This window comes from Macaca mulatta, chromosome 14 (assembly GCF_049350105.2).
Source record: "Macaca mulatta isolate MMU2019108-1 chromosome 14, T2T-MMU8v2.0, whole genome shotgun sequence".
Lineage (NCBI taxonomy): Eukaryota > Metazoa > Chordata > Mammalia > Primates > Cercopithecidae > Macaca > Macaca mulatta.
The window spans coordinates 134,581,037-134,599,968 of NC_133419.1; the positions used below are offsets into that span (position 1 = coordinate 134,581,037).

General features: G+C 51.6%; 1 protein-coding gene across 1 annotated transcript in view; it reads left to right on the top strand.

The window, feature by feature from the left end:
* Window positions 1-424: 424 nt before the first annotated feature.
* The window catches only part of GLB1L2 (galactosidase beta 1 like 2), a 45,128-nt gene continuing 26,620 nt past the window's right edge, over window positions 425-18,932 (top strand). The window contains exons 1-5 of the mRNA XM_015116195.3: window positions 425-698; window positions 11,275-11,472; window positions 12,879-12,947; window positions 13,530-13,625; window positions 15,938-16,046. Of these exons, the coding sequence (XP_014971681.1) occupies window positions 613-698; window positions 11,275-11,472; window positions 12,879-12,947; window positions 13,530-13,625; window positions 15,938-16,046 (558 nt within the window). The 5' untranslated portion in view covers window positions 425-612. The remainder of the gene's footprint in view (window positions 699-11,274; window positions 11,473-12,878; window positions 12,948-13,529; window positions 13,626-15,937; window positions 16,047-18,932) is intronic.

The window sequence follows — 18,932 nt, forward strand, 5'->3', positions numbered from 1 at the left end:
ATACAATTCTTCAAAATCCTGGCTTTTCACGGGATGATTTATTATTTAAAAAGTTGTTTGCTTCAGAATCTGAATTGTTTTAAAAGATTCTGTTGGTTGCCCCTGCTTTGCGGACGCGTTTTGTACGTTCTTGCTAATGTAGCGCTGCGAGGGGCGACTTTACCTCGGCGTCTGACAGGTACGCGGCGCTCCCGCACCGGCCTGCGCCTGGCGAGCAGGAAGACGGCGAGCTCTGCACCGCTCCGCACTCCGGGGACCCGTCCCGGCCAGGCCCCTCCCCTGCCGAGACCTTGGCCCCGCCCCGACCCCGGCCGAGGCCCCGCCCCCGCCAGCCCCTCCTACCGAGACCTCGTCCCCGCCCACCAGCCCCGCCCCGCCCCCCCCCCCCCCCCCCCCCGACAGAGGCCCCGCCCCGGCCCCGACCAGCCCCGCCCCTGCTTGCGCGAGGCCTAGGGCGGCAGGCGCGGAGCCGCGAGCCCCAGCCAATGAGCGCCGGCGGGCTGGTTGCCCAGGCGACCAGCGCGCGGCTCCGCCCCCCGCGCCGAGGCTCCCGCGCGCGGCTGAGTGCGGACTGGAGTGGGCACACGGGTCCCTGCGCGCAGAGAACACGCGATGACCACGTGGAGCCTCCGTCGGAGGCCGGCCCGCATGCTGGGACTTCTGCTGCTGGTCATCTTGGGCTTCCTGGTGCTCCGCAGGTGAGAGAGAGCTTCGCGCAGCACCTGCCGGACCCCGCATTCCCCAGCCCTCCGCACCTCGGGTTCTCTCCCGCGACCTGCGAATCCCGAGTTCCCGGGGGTAGCAGTCCCAGCTGCTTCCTTCTGGGAGCTCCCCAATTCCCCGAGTTCCCCTGCGGGTCCGGGCACTCCTGCCTCGCGATCCAGGCCTCTGGGCGACACCGGGCGTGCCCTCGGGAGCCGGCGTCTGTGCCCCGAGCCGCCCACCCCGCCGCGCCTGTGATGCCGGGCTCTGCCCCTCGTGGACGGCCGCAGCCCTCCAGCCCAGAGCTCTCTCAGACGCACCCCCTCGCGGCCCCGTGCCCACTGCTCCGCGGAAGGCTCCCTCTGCTCTTCCCCCAGGCCCCCCTTTTCCTCCCAAGCCTCTGGGAGGCGCCTTGTTCGGCAGAGGCCGGCGCTTCAGCCTGGCAGCTACGGTCTAGCCAGCTCTTCTGGCAGGGTCATAAGAACAATGTCCGTGGGCCTCCAAGATCCCGGGTCATGATTTATTTGTAGTTCTAGGACTGATAGGTCGTCTCTCTCCACTTTCCCACCATTCACCTGTTACCAGCTCACACTTTCCCCTTTTTACAAAATGTTGTTTATGGCAAATGAGTGGTTTCAGTGGTACTGTGACTTACCCGCAGCCTGTGAAAAAGTTTTCTGGGTGCCGTAGCCCAGAATTTTTCTAAACTGTGCCTATTTTAAGGATTTTACAGCCCTGACCCTATCTTTCAGGTCAGCACTTTCCATATTCAAAACCTCCAGTGGGAAGCCGACTGGCAATATCGAATGAACTGAACGGTTGGAACTGGTGGCAGGCCCTACCCCGCTCAGCTTTGTCATTTGCTTCTTTTTTATCCCCCTTCTTAGTTTCTCTAAACTTCCCCTGGGAGGTAGGGAAGTTTTTGATGGAGATAAATATCTGGAAGTCTTTCGCGGCCACAAGAACACATTGACAAACTCGATGTTTACACCTTGTCAAGACTTGATTCTTGTTTCTGAGATAGTGAGGACGTCATAATATTGTTTGGGAGAAGGACATGATTTTCTTCTCATGCTGGGGCCCAGAAAACTTCAGGCATTTCATTTCTCCAGTTGTTCCCAAGATGTTTTCTGTCCTGCCTAAGATCTCTAAGCCATTCCTCTCTGAAGATTGGCCCTGGCTCCTGTGGGATGCTCAGCTTTCCTCCCTTTGCAAGGCTTATGCAAACCCTGAAAGAATTACTCAGGGCAGCAGCAGCAGATCCTCCTGCATACGGCAGGAGGTAGCAAGGCGCCCAAGCTGCCAAGAGAAAGTCTAGCGGCTGCAGGCCTGTTGTTGATCAGGGATATAGGAGTCCGTGCAGGGGACCCACGCAGGTCACTATTTGGGGCAGCACTGTGGGCTTGAGATGGGCCGAGTGGCACACCCAAAAAGTCCCCAGGAAAAGGTATGCGAAGGAGGCTGAGTGTTTGCTATTGTTTGGTGGGACAGAGGTGAGGTGTCAGGGAGCTGACCTAGCTGGGAAGAAGCCTGAGCTGCTTTGAGGTGAGGTAACCGTGTCCCCACCTAGGGGGGGTGGCCGCACTAGGAGTCAGTCTTGGGCCATTGGAGCTGCGTAGAATGGCAACAGAGAATAAAGAGCTGCGACCAAAGGCTGTGAACACAGTTTGACATGCCTAGGAAAGTTGTTTTTCTTGCCACTCCATCCTTCTAGCAGGTAGGACAGAAGCTCAAGGAGCTCTGAACCAAGTTCAGGGCCGTCTCTTTGGATCCTGTGGAATACATGTCTTTTTGGTGTCTTTTTGATTTTTTCTCCCTCATGGGTATGTTCTGCCCAGTTCATCCTGTCTGACTTGGGCTGGACACCAATGATTATGAGTTGCTGTAATATCTCTGGAGGCAGGAGGAGAACATCCTCTTTGTCTTTCCCTCTTCCTGTCTTGCTCCAGCTCTGACTGGGTCATTAACTGAGTGGGAGGTGGGGGCCTCTCCCTGCTGTTACGGGGGAGTGTTGAGGTGGCCAGTGGAATACGGGTCACATGGAAACCGGCCACCAAGTTCACTCTTTGTGGAGTGAGCTGTCAGGAGCAGCCCTTTTCCTGTAGCAGAAGGCAGGTGTTTGGACAGTGGCTGGCATGGGGTGGGGGATGTTTGGCTATAGCTTTTCTTTTTTTTCCATCAACTTTTCCTTGGGCTGGTTCATGGTCAGTCATAGCTGGTGGGTTACTTCATATCAAAGAGCTGGGATGACCAGGTTGACTTTTGGGGGAGGATTTCAGTCTTAGAATTTTTATTTTTATTTTGTTTAAGCTTAAACAGTGGTCTTTCTTAAAAATTACCTTTATTGGAGTTTAATTGTCATGCAACAAACAGCACATAGTTAACATGTACAATTTGATACACTTTGACATATATCTAAATCAGGCTGTGAATCTACCACCACAGTAAGATTGTGAAAACAGCCACCAGCCCCCAAAGTTTCCATGTCCCTCTCTGTCATCCCTCCCTCCTCCTCCTCCCTGCTCCCCAGCCCCGAGCAACCACTGATCTGTTGCTTTCTGATATGATATATTGGTTTGCATTTTCTAGTGTTTTATAGAATTGTAATCTTAAAGCATGTTCTCTTTTTTGGTCTGGCTTCTTTCACTCAGCATATTATTTTGAGGTCTGCGATGCATGTATCAGTGTGAACCATGCCTTTGAGCCAGTTGCCTTTCATTCTGTTTCCTATTCCCACTCCATGAACACAAGAATGCCTGCTTGATATTATCTAAAGGCATGGTTCTCATTCATGATTTTTTCCTTAATATAAATGAATCACTGAGCAAAAATACACTCAGCTCTGCATCTCTCATACCTGAAATTTCAGCTGGGAAAGTTGAGAGAGGGGAAAGCCTTCAGGTGGGCAGCCAGCATCATGCTCCTAAGAGGTAAGTTCACTTCTTCTCTGAGGTCCATCTCACACACTGCCCTGACCCACTGTTTTCTGTATTCCAGACCGCAAATTCTTCCTATAGAAGGGAAAAGGAGGAGATGTATCAAACTCATTTTCCTGAACAAGGTGGCTAACTTAGCAATGCAGGTCACTTTTTTTTTTAAATGTGAATCATGGCCAGTCCTGTCTTCCCAGCGTATGTGGCCAAATCATGCCTCTCCTCTTGAGCGTCTGGGAGGTAATTGATTTTATGGGCCTTGCCTATTCTAGGACTCTGCTCTGCTTGAGGCCTGAGTCATATTTCATGGAATGTTCAAACTCTTTGAACAGTGTTCCTTTTATCTTGTAGTAGTATAGTTTTCAGCATTGGGAAGTGTCTCTTTCAGCAGGTGACCACCTGTTGGATACAGGTGGTGGGGGATGTCTGAGCCACCCTGTGCTGGGAAGATCGAGTTGGCTCTGGGATTCTTACAGGACCGTGCTAGCCAGCAACAGAAAGAGACCAGAGTTGCCTTGGAGCAGCCATGGTGTTGGTATAGGTGTTGGTTCAAGGGAGGGACTGGGCTGCCAACGAGATTGGGGACAAAGGTCCTTGGCTGCAGAAATAGCAGAAAGTTGACCAAAGGGTTCTTCCCACCTTAAGGTAAGGAAGTAGCACATGAAATAAAAACACGTAGTCCTTGATGGAGTGATGCAGAGTTCCACGAGGTCCTGTCAGACGCTCTTCTGGGAAGAATTCAGGAGATCCTGCAGCTTGAGAAGAAAGGTTTTAGAACATTTGGACCTGAAAAGGACTCCGGGGTCTAGGCACAGACTCCCTCCCTCGCCACCATCACGCGGCACAGGCAGGGTTTTTGGTGTCAGTGTTGGGATATTTGCCGCTTCCTCTCCACTCCGTTTTAGATTTTGCTTAAATCTATTGCTCTGGATGTTACAGACCGTATTGAAAGAGAGTTCTCATGGTGTGAGGTCTCCTGGGATAGAAACGCAGCAGGTGTTTTCAGAGGCTCCTGCTAACGAGGTAGATATTTCTTGACTGGTGTCTGCCCATTAGAGACTCATTGTTGATACTCACAGCTTCTGTTCTTTGACACTTAGCAAATAGTTAGTGGGCTTGTTCCTTTCAAGCACAGATTGTATTTTTTGCCCTTAAGAAGTTATTTTGTGAGTAGGTAATTTATGAACATGGTAAGTGTTCAGAGTGTGAAAGGGAATAAAGTGAGAAGAACTCCCACTCCTGGCCCCTAGGCTAGGCCCCTTCCCTGTCCCCTCTTCATATCAGCCACTATTACCGACAATGGCTTCTTTCAGAGATATTCTGTGTATATACAAGAAGATAGCTACACATATTATCCTCCTTGTCCGTTAGACACATAATTTATTTAAACAGGCTTCTATTGACGGACATGGATTGTTTGCAATCTTTTAGCTACTGTAAACAAAGTTGCCGCAGATATCTGCTGGATGCATTTCTATAAGTAGAATTGCTGACTGTAGGAAAGATTCATTTTAAATCTTGATAGACATTTCGAAAATAGTACATTTTATTTCTGTTGGAATCAGTGTAAAGGAGATTCTGCGCCCAACTCGATAGGGCCAAGTCGATTCTTGAGTCTTGTAAGAACCAGTGCATCTCTTGTGTATCTTCGTAGATAAGTCCTATGTGGTGGATTAAAAAAAAAAAACATTTAACATAGTTATATTTTTCCCTATTTGTGAGATCATTTCATTTAGAGTCTACAAGCATCTCGAAGATCAGGGGTTTGTTATCAAGAGTAGAGGCCTTGTGTTATCTAACAGAGCTTTCACTTCTCTCTGGGTGAGACACAGTCCTTTTCTCGTTTATGATGCTGTCAGTGGTCCCAAAGTACTACAAAAGTCACATAATGTTAGAACACTTTTTGTTGTTGTTATTGTTGTTATGTGGTTGATTAGAGTGAGGGGTGTTTGTTATTTTGCTATTGGATCTCAAGGTTTTGGTCTAGTAAACTCTTCTTCAAGTACTCACTTCCTACAGTGAGGAAATATTTTCCTCTGAACAGTCTTTAGGAAATATTGCCCTCTGAACCACCAATCCTGCTTCTGGGTCAGAGCCCGGATGTGAGGCCAGGGTTCCTGGCTTACCTGGGAGCCCTTTCAGAGGAAAAAGCGGAGGAGCTAAGATTGCAGGAGTGCTGTGGACCTCTTGCTGGGGACCTCACGTCTCTGCAAAATGCATATACTTGCCTTGGGAATGGCAGGCGCCTTTGGGCATAGTTAATGCCTCTCCCAGCAAACAGGAGTCCAACACCTTGGGCCCAGACCAAGGAGCACATATAGAAAGCTGGGCCAGACACAGGGACCGACTTCCATTTCCCTGAGGCTGAAGTTCTTGGAGCCCGGGGATTGGTCGAAGAGACAATATTCTGGAGTAGAATCGTTAAGGGCACCATCTGGGCCAAAGAGTGCATAGTTCCTTCTTCAGGCCCTCAAATTCTTTTGCTGAGGGTGGAGAGAACATGGCTGAAGACTGCTGGGACCAAAATATCCCCAAACAGACAGTTTAAGGCAGCAGGATGTCCAAGGAAGTTGAGCCTCGTGGGAGCCTAGAACAGAACCAGAATCTTGAGAGTGATGGATGGAGTCTGCACTGGAGACAGATCCAAGTGAGGAATCCCCGTGTGTTTGGTGTCTGTGGGCAGCTGAACACTCACCATCAGGTGGTCTCCGGCCACTTGGGGGAGGGTGGAGGGGAGTGTTTTCTTGGTCAGGATCTTCATAGAATTTCCTGGTTTTTGATTCAGTTGAACCTCTGTTTAGGGCCCTAATAGGGCCACAGTGCACCTAAAACTTGAATTTGTAAGCTATCATCTCAGATGAACAAGCATGTGAACACATTATGTTATAGTGTCAACATAACCAGCCTTTGGGGCCGACAAGGACTTATGTTCTGGGAATCAAAGGACAATGATTGCAGTTCCTGACTCAGATGCCAACTTGCGTATGCCCATGGCCAGCCTCGGACTGCGTGAGTGCTGCCTGGTCTCTGCCGGCGGTCACCATACTCCAGATGTTCACGGGGCTGTCTCTGCTGTGCCCAGTTGCATGGATCCTGGCCCATCTGTGTCTGGTCATACTCTGCATGGCAGACCAGGAAGAGATGACTGTGACCCCAGTGAGGCCTCCCAGCCCTACCATGACCCCGGTTCCTGATGAGTGTTTGCAGGATTGGCGGGTGATGCAGGAATGCCCACTGGCATGGCAGGACGCATTTCAAGCCTGGCACACCTCACTCAAGGAGATCCTTTCTGGTGGTGACTGGATCTGGCTCACCTCCCACCCAGCCGCCCTGCAAGGTCCCTTCTGAAACTTGACAGCCAGTCCCATTCCCAGAAAGAGGTGGTGACCTTGTCATCTGCTCATCTGCCCTTTTCCATCCACTCACATTTTTACTACACCCAGAATCTCCTGACTGCTGGGGCCTGCCCTGTACCCTTCATCCTCAGGACCCACCTCACCAGTCAAGGAAAAATTACTCCAGAGGGCTCCACCTCCCCTGCTTCCTCACCACGGGGCACAGCAGAACTTGGAACCTATGCCCTCTGCTTCAGGTTTCCATTGCAACCAATTTTTGTGTCTGCAGCTTGCACAGCCTTCAGCACAAATAGTGCATTGCCCCTTTTCCACTTGCCAAAAGGGAACTGGTGAGGATGGGCTGTAGAGGTCTTGTTATGTTGTGCGAGGCCCCATCAGAAGTCCTAATGTGCCTGCCTTCCTCCAGGAACCTCACCTTGGACCATGACCACGGCCACCCTCTCCGTACAGGTGGAGGAGCAGAGCCTGACTCTGAGCAGAGCAGACCTGGGCACTGAGCACTGAATTCAGGTCGGTGGCCAGGGTCTGCTGTCCAGACTCTTCTAAGGCGGAAAAATCACTTTGTGTAAATGAAGCCAAGATAAACAGGCGACAGAAATGTCAGGAGAAAATGTTAACATAAGCTCCAGTTCAAAAGAAGGCAGGTGTTCCTGGTTTCATCAAGTAAGGGTCCATCATGGATGAACTGCTCCCCAAGAAAAGTGACAGAAACATACTGGGCTTCCTTAGGATTTGGTTAGCTCCTTGGTATCAAGCCTAATTTAGGAGTAAAGTCTTGCTGACCTTTAAACCAACCAACTCAAACCACACAGTTGATATTTTCTTTATTTTATTATTACTGAGTTACTCAGGAAATTATGGGGTTATTTTCCATCTTATGATTATTAGTATTAATGATCATTATTAGTGTTAATAACCGTTTACATGATGCGATTGTTTATGAGGTTCTAACTTGCATGGTCTCATTTACTGGCAGTGAATTCCTTGGAGAAACCCAACACGTATCATCCTCATTTTCTTGGTGAATTCATCCCTTTTAGTAACGTATTGACAACTTGTCCAGTAACCTACCAGAAAATTCCCAGGAAGAAACGGTTGAATTCTCCAGAATTTGGAATTGGATAACAGCTCGATTGTTTTTTGTTTTTGTGGTTTATTTCATTCCTCTTGATACGCACTGAGAAGAATGTTTTGTTCTAAAAATATAGAAAATTGTGTGTTATAAAGACACTAGCGAAGATGAGCTCCATCCAGGGAGGGAGTCTCTGTAGCGTCAAAGGAGAGGATGCAGATTGGGCTTCTGAAGCTGTAACCTTGGGATTGCTTAGAATGCAGATTTTCATTCAGTCGGTCTCAAGTAAGGCTTAAGGTTTATGCATTTCTGACAAGCTGCAGATGAAGACCTGGCAATCTGGTTGGTGGACGGAAGTTGTTGAAGCGGGATGCCTCTTTCCAGCTGTCTGCACTTTGAGTCAGGCGGCTGTGACCCTGAGGGAGTGCAGAGGCCTCCTGCCTGCAGACCACACCTGGAGAAGTCAGCCCAGAGGGAGGTTTCCTGATCCTTAGTCATCAACTAATCAAGGGGACAGGTTAAAAGTGTTGGTTACTCGCAGGGACTGTGTCAGAATGTCGGTCACAGAGAGGCTTTTCCAACCCTGACTACACCCCTGCATTTAGCACGGTGGGGAGTGGAGGCTCTCGCACCCATAAATAGACGTTAGGATAAGTAATGTGTGCTTTAATAAGAATTGGAGATTGCGCTTTTGAAGTTCTGGCCGGAGAGTAAGGTTTGGCACCTGGTGGAGTGATTGCTAAGTTGTATTGTCACTGTCTTTAAAAACAGTGGTATTTTGTGTGTGTGTGCATGTGCATGTTCATGTGTGTGTGTATTTTCACCACCAGATTGTCAAAATGCCCCTGTTTTTAAGAAAATAATCTGTCCATCCAGTTCTTCCTCATTCTGGCCTGAGGTGAGCCCAGCATGTGCCTCTGAGGGAACCAGGGGGAGAACCTGTGTTGTGGTGGGCAGGTGAGTCTGGTGAGTACCTGAAGCAGGGAGGGCTGAGCAGGAGGCAGGGTGTGTGCTTTGGAGCAGGTGTGGCCTGAGCAGTTGCGAGCCTGTAGCCAAAGCAAAGTGCCTGGTGAGCAGAGCAGGGGGCACCAAAGGAAGGCCCAGATGGTGGCCCAGAGGGGCCCGAGGCCTTGTCTTAGCAGTCCAGGGCTTCATCTGCAAGGATGTAGGCCAGCAGAGTTTCTGGGAAAGGACAGATCGTACATGTTTTCAGCTTTGCAGGCCATGCAGTCTCTATCGCAAGTACTCAACTGCAAAGAAGCAGCCGTATGTAGATGGTGTGGCTGTGTGCCAGTACAACGATTTACGAACACGGAAGTTCATATAAATTTTTATGTGTCCCAAAATATTATGCTTTTGATTCTTTTTCAACCACTTAAAAATGTGAAAGCTCTCCTTAGCTTGCAGGCCACACAAAGACGGATGGCAGGCTGGATTTGATCCAAGGCCCAGGTTGGCCCACCTGTGGCATACAGGCTGTGTTGGTCTAATAGGGTCTCAGTGTACAGAATCTTTTGTGGTCAAATTTTAGAAATTGTAATAAGATGGCTTGGCACAAAGTCTAGCACATAAACTATATACCACAATGGGAAGAATGGAGAAGTTGAGATTATTCCACATTAGGGACATAAAACCCACTTGTGGCTATTCTCTCTAAAGTTTTCTCTTTGGAGAAAAATGTGTGGTGAATAGGTTCCCATAGCTCTCTAATATGCAAACATAAGCTACAATAATTGATTTCAGATAGAGATAAGACTCTTCGACTCACAGCAGAGAGTGTTGCATTTCTCCGGGACCCTCGCAGCAGCCCTTCCGAGCAGCTGGGACAGGCATTAGCCTGTTTTACAGAGGAAGAAGCTCCTGCCCACAGAACTGGTGTCACTAGCCCAAGGCAACAGTTCTACCAAGCTGGGGGCCAGGATTCACATCGGATCTTCCTATTCCGGCTGTTTTTGTCTTCACTCTCTCATGCAGTCCTTTGGAAGAGCTGTGTCCTAAAATGTCATTTGCAAGCCATTTACTAGAACATGGAAGTTTTCTCTTCAGAGAAAGAAGAATGTGGTGAACAGATTCCTAGGCTGCCCGGGATGAAATGGCCCTTTCATCTGTAGCAGCAGAACTGTAGTCCTGGAGCTTTGATGTGAGTTCTAAGGCCTGGGGGCTGTGAGAAGTAGGAAGGAGTAGGTAAAAAAGCACATTTCTTTGCCTGAGAGTGGCCCCAGACAAAATTCCCAAGAGGCTGGCGATGTCCGAGCTATCTTCTGTCCTGTGGGCCCCCTGCCCCCTCCCCGTCTCTGGCCATCTGGGCCCTCTCGCTTGCCCCATCCCTCTGTGACATGCAGCTAAGGGGGTGGGCAGTGGGCCCGGCTGGCCACCGCCCGCTAGTGTCAGGGCAGGAGCCAGCCCCGATGAGGACAAAGGCACAGCCAGCACCGGCTCCTGCCCCAGACTCAGCCATGCTCTTGTTTCATGCCTCCACCTCTCATGAACTTCCTAACCTGAAATGTGGGTCTCCCCAGCTTCTCTCACGGCTTTCGGGAGACGGGGTGGGAAGGAGACCCGCCCAGCAGCGCCGAGTCACTGGGACCCACCTGAGGGGCTCCCTGGGGCCAACCCCAAGAGATGGCAAGAGGAGCTTTCTCAGGGCCTGAAGCCTTCGAAGCTTCCCGTGGGGGACGCTGCTCTGGCTGGGCCGTCTCGTGGCGGGCGCGGGGTCTTCAGAAAATAATGAAGACCTGGAATCGGCGGATGGAAGGACGCCGCTGACGCAGACCCTCTTTCCAGGCCTCTGCTCCTCGAGTCGGGCGGCTGCGACCGGGCCGGGGCTCGGAGGTACCGCGAAGCGGCTGCTGCTTTCGCGTCCAGCCGCGTGGCCACGGAGCTGGCCATGGTGCAGCCGCGCAGCCGGCCCCAGCGCAGCCTCCCGTGGCCCGACCCCGGCCTCTCTCCCGCTGGCCCGACCCCGGCCTCTCTCCCGCTGGCCCGCGAGCCCTCCTGCCGAGGGCTGTTCGTCTTGCCCTTCCCCTGCCGCGGTGCCCGGTGCTGGAGAAAGGCCCCTCCCAAGGTTCGGCCGAGGCGGAGGGGGAGCTTTTCCAGCCCCCTGGACGCCGCCCTCTTTAGAAAGAAATGCCGAGGACCTGTGACGGGCGGGGAAGTGCGTCTGCAGCCCGGCCCCTGCGGCCTCCGGGCCCAGATGCCTTTGTCTTTCCAGGGTGGACTGGAGCGCCCTGGTCCCTCTGTGGCTCCGCCATCGGCAGCTGGGGCTGCAGGCCAAGGGCTGGAACTTCATGCTGGAGGATTCCACCTTCTGGATCTTCGGGGGCTCCATCCACTATTTCCGCGTGCCCAGGGAGTACTGGAGGGACCGCCTGCTGAAGATGAAGGCCTGTGGCTTGAACACCCTCACCACGTAGGTACCGCCCCCGCCCCCCAGGGAGCCTGAGGAGGGCGCCTGGTGTCTGCATGCGAAAAATGTAAGAGGAAGCAGCCCCGGTCCTCTGCCCAGGGCGAGAGAGCCAGGGTCTCCCTCCTCCTCCCCACCCCAGAGCTCCCGACTCATGGGCGTGAAGGGACAGGAAATGGATGTAAGGTCTAGAGGAACCGAAGTAGCGATGTCGCACAAAAGAGTATAGTGAAGGAGGTGAGTGCAGATTGAGGAGGTGATTCACTGCCAGGGAATCATTTTCTTTAACAAGCAGGCTTCCCACTTCAGTTCATACAGCCAGTGAGCGGAGTCTTCTTCCGAAGAGCTGCCCGAGAGGCTCTCTGGCCCCCCCGGCTTTCAGCACTCCTCTTGGGCAGTGGTCTTAGGATGCTGTGGTTGTCATCTCAGCCTCTGTTGTGATGACTGGCACATGGTAGGCACACAATAAAATGTTGAATTTGCAAATCACTTATAAAATGTGCTTAGTTGCGAATAACCTGGATCTTTTCATGGGTTTCCCCCGCAAATTGCCAACAGATACTTGACTCTAAGTCTACGAAATAAAGGGAGTGATCAGGCTGGATTATTCCATGTTTAGGCAAAAATATGTGATTACAAATCAAGGAGATGGCTTTTCATGGGTGGTTGATGAACTGATTTTGAAGATAGTTCCTTAAAGAGTTACAGAAACGCGCTGAGCCTTGACAGCTTCCCAGAAAGGACTCCTGAAGGCTGTAGGAGTGCAGCAGGCTCAGCACTCGGCCCCACAGAAGCAGCACCGACGACATTTGCTGAAAGGCAGAACCCGTGTGTCTGAGTTGGAAGCCAGGCAGCCTCTCCTCCTTCGCCTGGGAATATTCTTTGTAGTGGGCGGAGGCTCTGCTGAAGCCAGTGATGGGGTGGGGTTGGGAGAAGAGCAGTTGTCATCACTGTGTCATCCACGAGTCGTCCCTTCTGCCTGTCAAGTGGAGCCTGTCCATGAGCCTCTGTCCCTTGTCCTGTCTTCAGAGTTGGAAGCTTCATTCTGTTGCATGTTTGGAGTTCTGGGTGCTTCAGTAAATGTAGGATGATCACCGAGCTTTCCTCTTACTCCTTGTAGCTGTTTTTCTGATAAAGTTACATGTTCTTCTCCAGTGGGGCGTGGGCATGGTAAGCTAACTGGGGTCGGAGCGCCTGACCTTTTACTTAGCAGGTCTATGCTCCGTCCAGATCTTGTTGATGCAGAGGGAAGAGGGCTTGCCCTCGATTCTGGCCCTAGATCCGTTCACGTAGTTGTTGGTTCCAGTCCTAAAATCATGAAGAAACATATCTTTAGCCATCATATTGGATTTTTGGGAGATGAAGTGGAATGAATAACACGCTCTAGCCTATAATTATCATTTCTGTTGCAGCTATGTTCCGTGGAACCTGCATGAGCCAGAAAGAGGCAAATTTGACTTCTCTGGGAACCTGGACCTGGAGTACGTGGTGTTGCTGCTTCTGTGGCCTGGCCAGGGGCAGGGGCAGAGAGGTGGTTACCTGGGGATGGATTAGCAACCAAAGAGAACCAGGGAGGGACCTGGGTCTGGAGCCCTGTTCTAGGACTGTGAGAGGCCCTGCACCCAGGGCCCAGACACTCCTCAGCTGTGACCTGTCACCCAGAGGGGCTGGGCCTGCAGCTTCTGGGCCCCACCTCTCTGTTGCAGCCCAGAGGGGCAGAAGACCCGGGGAGCCGCCCGACTCTGCATGGGGTCCGGCTGCCTGGGCTGGGGCAGGGCGGCTCCTCTAGGCTAACAAGGCTGTTGGGTCAGGTTCACTGTTAAGACCCCTGTGCCCTGGCTGTCATCCTTCCTCCTCAGGCCCCCAGTGGGGCTGTGCAGAGGCTCTGAGGCTGGGAGCAGCTCAGGCCACCGACTTAGTGTGGGAGTCCCCGCTCTTCGGGGATGGGGCCGAGCTGTCCCTTCGCCCCACCGGGCAGCTCCTCCACCCTGTGACATGTGTGGCCCCCACCCGGCCTCATCCTGGGCTGTCGTGGGAGGGGCTGACGATGTGGACCTCCCTAGGGCCTTCGTCCTGATGGCTGCGGAGATCGGGCTGTGGGTGATTCTGCGTCCAGGCCCCTACATCTGCAGTGAGATGGACCTCGGGGGCTTGCCCAGGTAAGCGGGGCTGGGAAGGGTCCTGTGTGCTGTTGCAGAAAGCTCATAGACATAGGTCTAGTTTTGTTTCCGTGTTCCAGTTCCCGTTCCGTACGGAATTTCCGCGTTCCAGTTCCCGTTCCGTACGGAATTTCCATGTTCCAGTTCCCGTTCCGTACGGAATTTCCGTGTTCCAGTTCCCGTTCCGTATGGAATTTCCGTGTTCCAGTTCCCGTTCCGTACGGAATTTCCATGTTCCAGTTCCCGTTCCGTACGGAATTTCCTTTTCAGGAAAAGCAGCACCCAGAGGGGATCACGTTCAGTGATGCTGCAGTGAGTGCCTCTGCAGAGCCTTGCATGAGCTGCTTGTGTGACAGGCAGCAGCATCTTGTATTTCAGGGCTCTGCTGTGGAGCTGGGAGCCCTGGCACGTCATTCACCTGCTTGTTTACAGTATGGGAAGAATCAGACCTTCCCTGTCTGTTTCTTTGTTTTTTGAGACGGAGTCTTGCTCTGGCACCCAGGCTGGAATGCAGTGGCATGATCTTGGCTTATTGCAAGCTCCGCCTCCCGGGTTCAAGCGATTCTCCTGCCTCAGCTTCCCGAGTAGCTAGGGTTACAGGTGTGTGCCACCACGCCCAGCTAATATTTGTATTTTTAGTACAGACAGGGTTTCACCATGTTGGCCAGGCTGGTCTGGAACTTCTGACCTCGTGATCTGCCCACCTTGGCCTCCCAAAGTGCTGGGATTACAGGCATGAGCCACCACGCCGGGCCTTCCCTATCTCTTTCTTAGGAATGTTTCCAAGCATATTTTGAAAAGTCCAAGTATTTTGATAAAGTATAAGAGAAACAAATTCTTGTTATGGTTTTGTCTCCATATCTCGGCCCACATGTGTCATCTTCCCAGTGGCAGTATTGGCTGAGGTTGTTATTCTGTGGTTGGAGTGGAAATCTGGACAGGAATCAGCTGGGACTTCATTCATTCCTCATCCTCAACATTGTGGCCTTTAAGATTTTCTTGTTAACAGGCGTAACCTTTCTCAGCCTCCCAGTGTACCAGGTGGTTAGACGCAGACTGCCTCAGGGAAGAGGCCCATCCTTGTCCCCAGCCCTCTCCCCTTCCCCTGGGAGCCCTGGGCTTGCTTTCCTCCTGGTTTCCAGCACGACCTGCCCTTCCCTCAGAGGCATAGCTTCTGTCTCCACTACCCAGGGTCACTTCTCAGGCACTCATCCATTCAGCCTGGTAGGCTCGCCCTTGACACGAACACAGCCAGGGCAGCCTCTCCAGTCCCTGCGGATTAGAAAGCTGCATGCCACTGTCAGCGATTTCCTCGGCTTAGCCAGGGCCGGGGACAGGAGGACGAAGGGTTTAACAGTCTTAACTTAGAAGCAGCGGGGAGCTGTGGCACTCAGACTCCCCTCTCCCACCCCGCCCATGTGGCACCTGCCCATGCATGAGAGGGGCATGTGGGCACACCTGCAGAGGGGGAGTCCGGGCAGGAGTGAGAAAGCTAACCTGTCAGGTGGGGTTAGAATGTGGGAGTGTGGGTCTAGAGGAAACCGCCCTCCTCACCCATTGTTTTACCCACAGAAATGGAATAATTTCCTGACCCTCTTTAGGACTTCCAGACCAGGGCGAGAGGAGCCTCAGAGCCTTTTGTTAGAAAATATAAGTGTCTTCTCAGGACCTGAAGTGAGAAGGAAGCCCTGACTCCCGCTTTGGAACCAATCCATGCTGCTGTGTTCCCCTGGGGAGTTTGGGATCACAGCAACAGGGTGGAAGGAGAATTCAACTCTTGCTCACCTGCTGCTCTGGGCTGAACTCTGCACAGCCCACACCACTGATGCCAAGGCATTAGCCATGTTGGCAAGGATGGGGGCTGCCTCCTGCTCGGCCCCTCGCAGTCTCTGTCAGGCTTGTTTTTTTGGGTGACGCTAGAGGGTTGTGTCTCCTCCTTCCACAGCCTCGGTGGTTCCTAACCCTTTTGGCTTCACTCTTTGTGATGGGATCGTAGAGCAAGTTCTCGGAAACTAGGCCTGGAGTCTGTGAAAAGCTCTTCTCACTGCTGGCAGCCAGGCCCTATAGCTGTGGGGCTGGAAATGAACTTCCACCAGGCTGTGTCCCTGGGGAGGGAAGCTGCAGGAGTGCGGGTGGGTGCGCGCCCCAGAATCAGTTTGCATCGGCTCCCCACTTCTGGGCTGAGTGGGGTGGAGGAGGTCACAGGTCATTCCAGAGCACTGTGGAGCCTCTCCCTCCTCCCGGCACCGGCAGCCTGCTCCCAGCAAACCCGCCGTGACCCCGACATCCTTCCTTCCCCTTTATCCTTCAAGCTGGCTGCTCCAAGACCCTGGCATGAGGCTGCGGACAACTTACAAGGGCTTCACCGAAGCAGTGGACCTTTATTTTGACCACCTGATGTCCAGGGTGGTGCCACTCCAGGTACAAGTAAATGAGGCCTTCTTTGGTCTTGGCCTGTCTTCCTGTAGGTAGTGGATCATCCTCGGTGAGTTCTCAGACCAAGGGTCCTCCAGTGTTTTTGAACACAGGAACAGGCTCTTCCCCACTGCCTGAAACTGGTAACTGAGTTGTCTTTTGAAAGATCTGTGCATTTCAGTGTTGTCTCACTTGGGTGTGTTACTGAAAGGACAGACAGATGTAAGGGCTCACATTGCCACATACGGCACTGGAGAGACAGGGACGAGGTGACAGCCGGGAACACCCATCCACCGGCGTCTCCATGGTGCCAGAGAGACAGGGGTGAGGTGACAGCCGGGAACACCCATCCACCGGCGTCTCCATGGTGCCAGAGAGACAGGGACGAGGTGACAGCCGGGAACACCCATCCACCGGCGTCTCCATGGTGCCAGAGACACAGGGGTGAGGTGACAGCCGGGAACACCCATCCACCGGCGTCTCCATGGTGCCAGAGAGACAGGGATGAGGTGACAGCCGGGAACACCCATCCACCGGCGTCTCCATGGTGCCAGAGAGACGGGTGCCGTGACAGCCGGGAACACCCATCCACCGGCGTCTCCATGGTGCCAGAGAGACAGGGGTGAGGTGACAGCCGGGAACACCCATCCATCTGCCAGTGTCCCAGTAGCGCTGCGGCTCAGTTCTGCAGGGGGTGGAGCACGTGTGGATTAACCTTTGTCTGTAAGACTGCAGGAGTTTTTATAAATTATAAAAGTCCTGTGGCTGACCTTACGAGATGCGTCCCTCTGCTACCAAAGAGGTGCTGCATGGTACGCATTTACTATTCAAAACGCGCATTAAAGTAAATTCTGGGGGAGGAAGTATCTTCATTTTTATATAACGATTGGAAGCTGTGGAAAGCAGGAATGGGAAAAATCACCGCAGTTGCTCTGTAAAACCAGAAAGAACGACACTGAGAAATTAGTACATGAGCAAAAAATCAGTTCAAGTCAGTGCTATGGAATACTCACCACACACATAAATCAAGGGGGACTGCCAGAGGAAACACAGGATGCTCAGTTATATTTGACTTGCAGATAAGCAAGGAGTAATTTTTTTAGTGTAAATATATTCCAAATACTGCATGGGTCATACTCACACTAAAAAATTACTGTTGTGAATTCAAATTTAAGTTTATGTCTGGTATTTTTGCTCACTAAATCTGGCAGGCGATGGAAGCCGATGGAAGCAAGTAACTAGGAAGTCATTAGCCTAGATCTTGCGGGGAAGCTGGGGCCACTGAAGGGGTCAGCAGGTTGTAGGAGTCGGGTGGGCGGCAGGAAGGCCATCCTGGGAGCAGGGTCAAGGCACTTGCATATCTGCAGTGAGTCACCAATGCGTCTTTTTCAAATAAATGATAACATAATTATTATGTAACATATTTAAATAATCACATAACTAATTACCACCCAAAAGTCCCATCTCTGAATACTGTCACACTGGGGGTTAGGATTTCAACATGTAAATTTTGGGGGAACACAGTCTATTGTAACCACTGTCTATCTCCAGACCTTTTCTGTCTCCCCCAAAGTAAACTCCGTGCTGTTAAACTCTCCATTCTTCCCTCTCTCAGCTCCTGACAACCATTCTACTCTCTGTCTCCATGCATTTGATCATTTTAGCTACCAAATATAAGTGAAATCACATAGTATTGTGACTGGATTATTTCCCTTAACAGTGCACTCCAGGTTCATCTGTGTCATAGCCTGTGTCAGAATTTCCTTCCTTTTTGAGGATGAATTATGTTCCATTGCATGTATATGACACATTTGTTCATCCATTGATGAACATTTGAGTTGCTTCTGCCTTTTGGCCACTGTGAGTGAAGCTGCTGTGAGCATGGGTGTACGGATACCTTTCTGAGTCCCTGCTTTCACTTCTTTTGGGTATATACCTGGAAGTGAAATTGCTGGATCAACTTGTCCTTCTACATTCAGTTTTTTTAGGAATTGCCATACTGTTTTCCATAGAAATTGCACCAAATTACATTCCCACCAGCAATACACAAGCATTCCAGTTTCACCACATCTTTGCCAACACTTGTTATTTCCTGTTTATCTGGCGAGAGCCGTCAGTGGGTGTGCAGTGGTCCCTCCTGGTGGTTTTGATTTGCATTTCCCTAGTGATGTTGAGCATCTTTTCATGTGCTTATTGGTCATTTGCATATCTTGGAAGAAATGTTTATTCAAATCTTCTGCTCATTTTTGAATCTAGTTTTTGTTTTTATGTTGTTGATTATAGGAATTCTTTGTACTTTCAGGATATCAATTCCTTAACAGGACCTGCCAGGACTGGGTCCTTCCCTTCAAGGCAGCAGGTTCCCTTTTGGCTCAGGGTGTGTCTAGAAGTGCCTGAAGCTAGGGCCTGGGACGGGGACCTCTTGACTCTGCTGGTGCCCTTTCCTACTGTGGGTGAGCTGGTATCCAAGATGCAAGACAAAGTCCTCTTTCCTCTTTGCCCTCCTCTCCCTAAGCAGAAGGAAGGAGCCACTTCCGTTGCTGTGAGCTGCGCTACCTGGGGTTGGGGAGGGGAATGTGCGAGAACTCCCTTAGCCGTGCCAGCTCGTGTCTCCTTAGGCCCCGTGCCATGCTAGTACGCTGGCTGGAAGCTCATCCTAGCTCCAGGAATGGCATAGGAACTGTGGTCTTTGTGTCCTCGACTGCCTTTCATGTTTACCTAGAACTCCGGAGCACTTCAGCCCATGGTGGTGAGGCTTCCCGAGAAACTCAAGTTCCAGTCACTAGGGTGGGCAGTTCCTCTCCGGCTAGGGCTGGTCCAAATGCTCCCTCCACGTGGATGCTGGCTGAGCCCAGCATGGCTTTATTCTGTGCTGTGACAAGGCAGCACTGA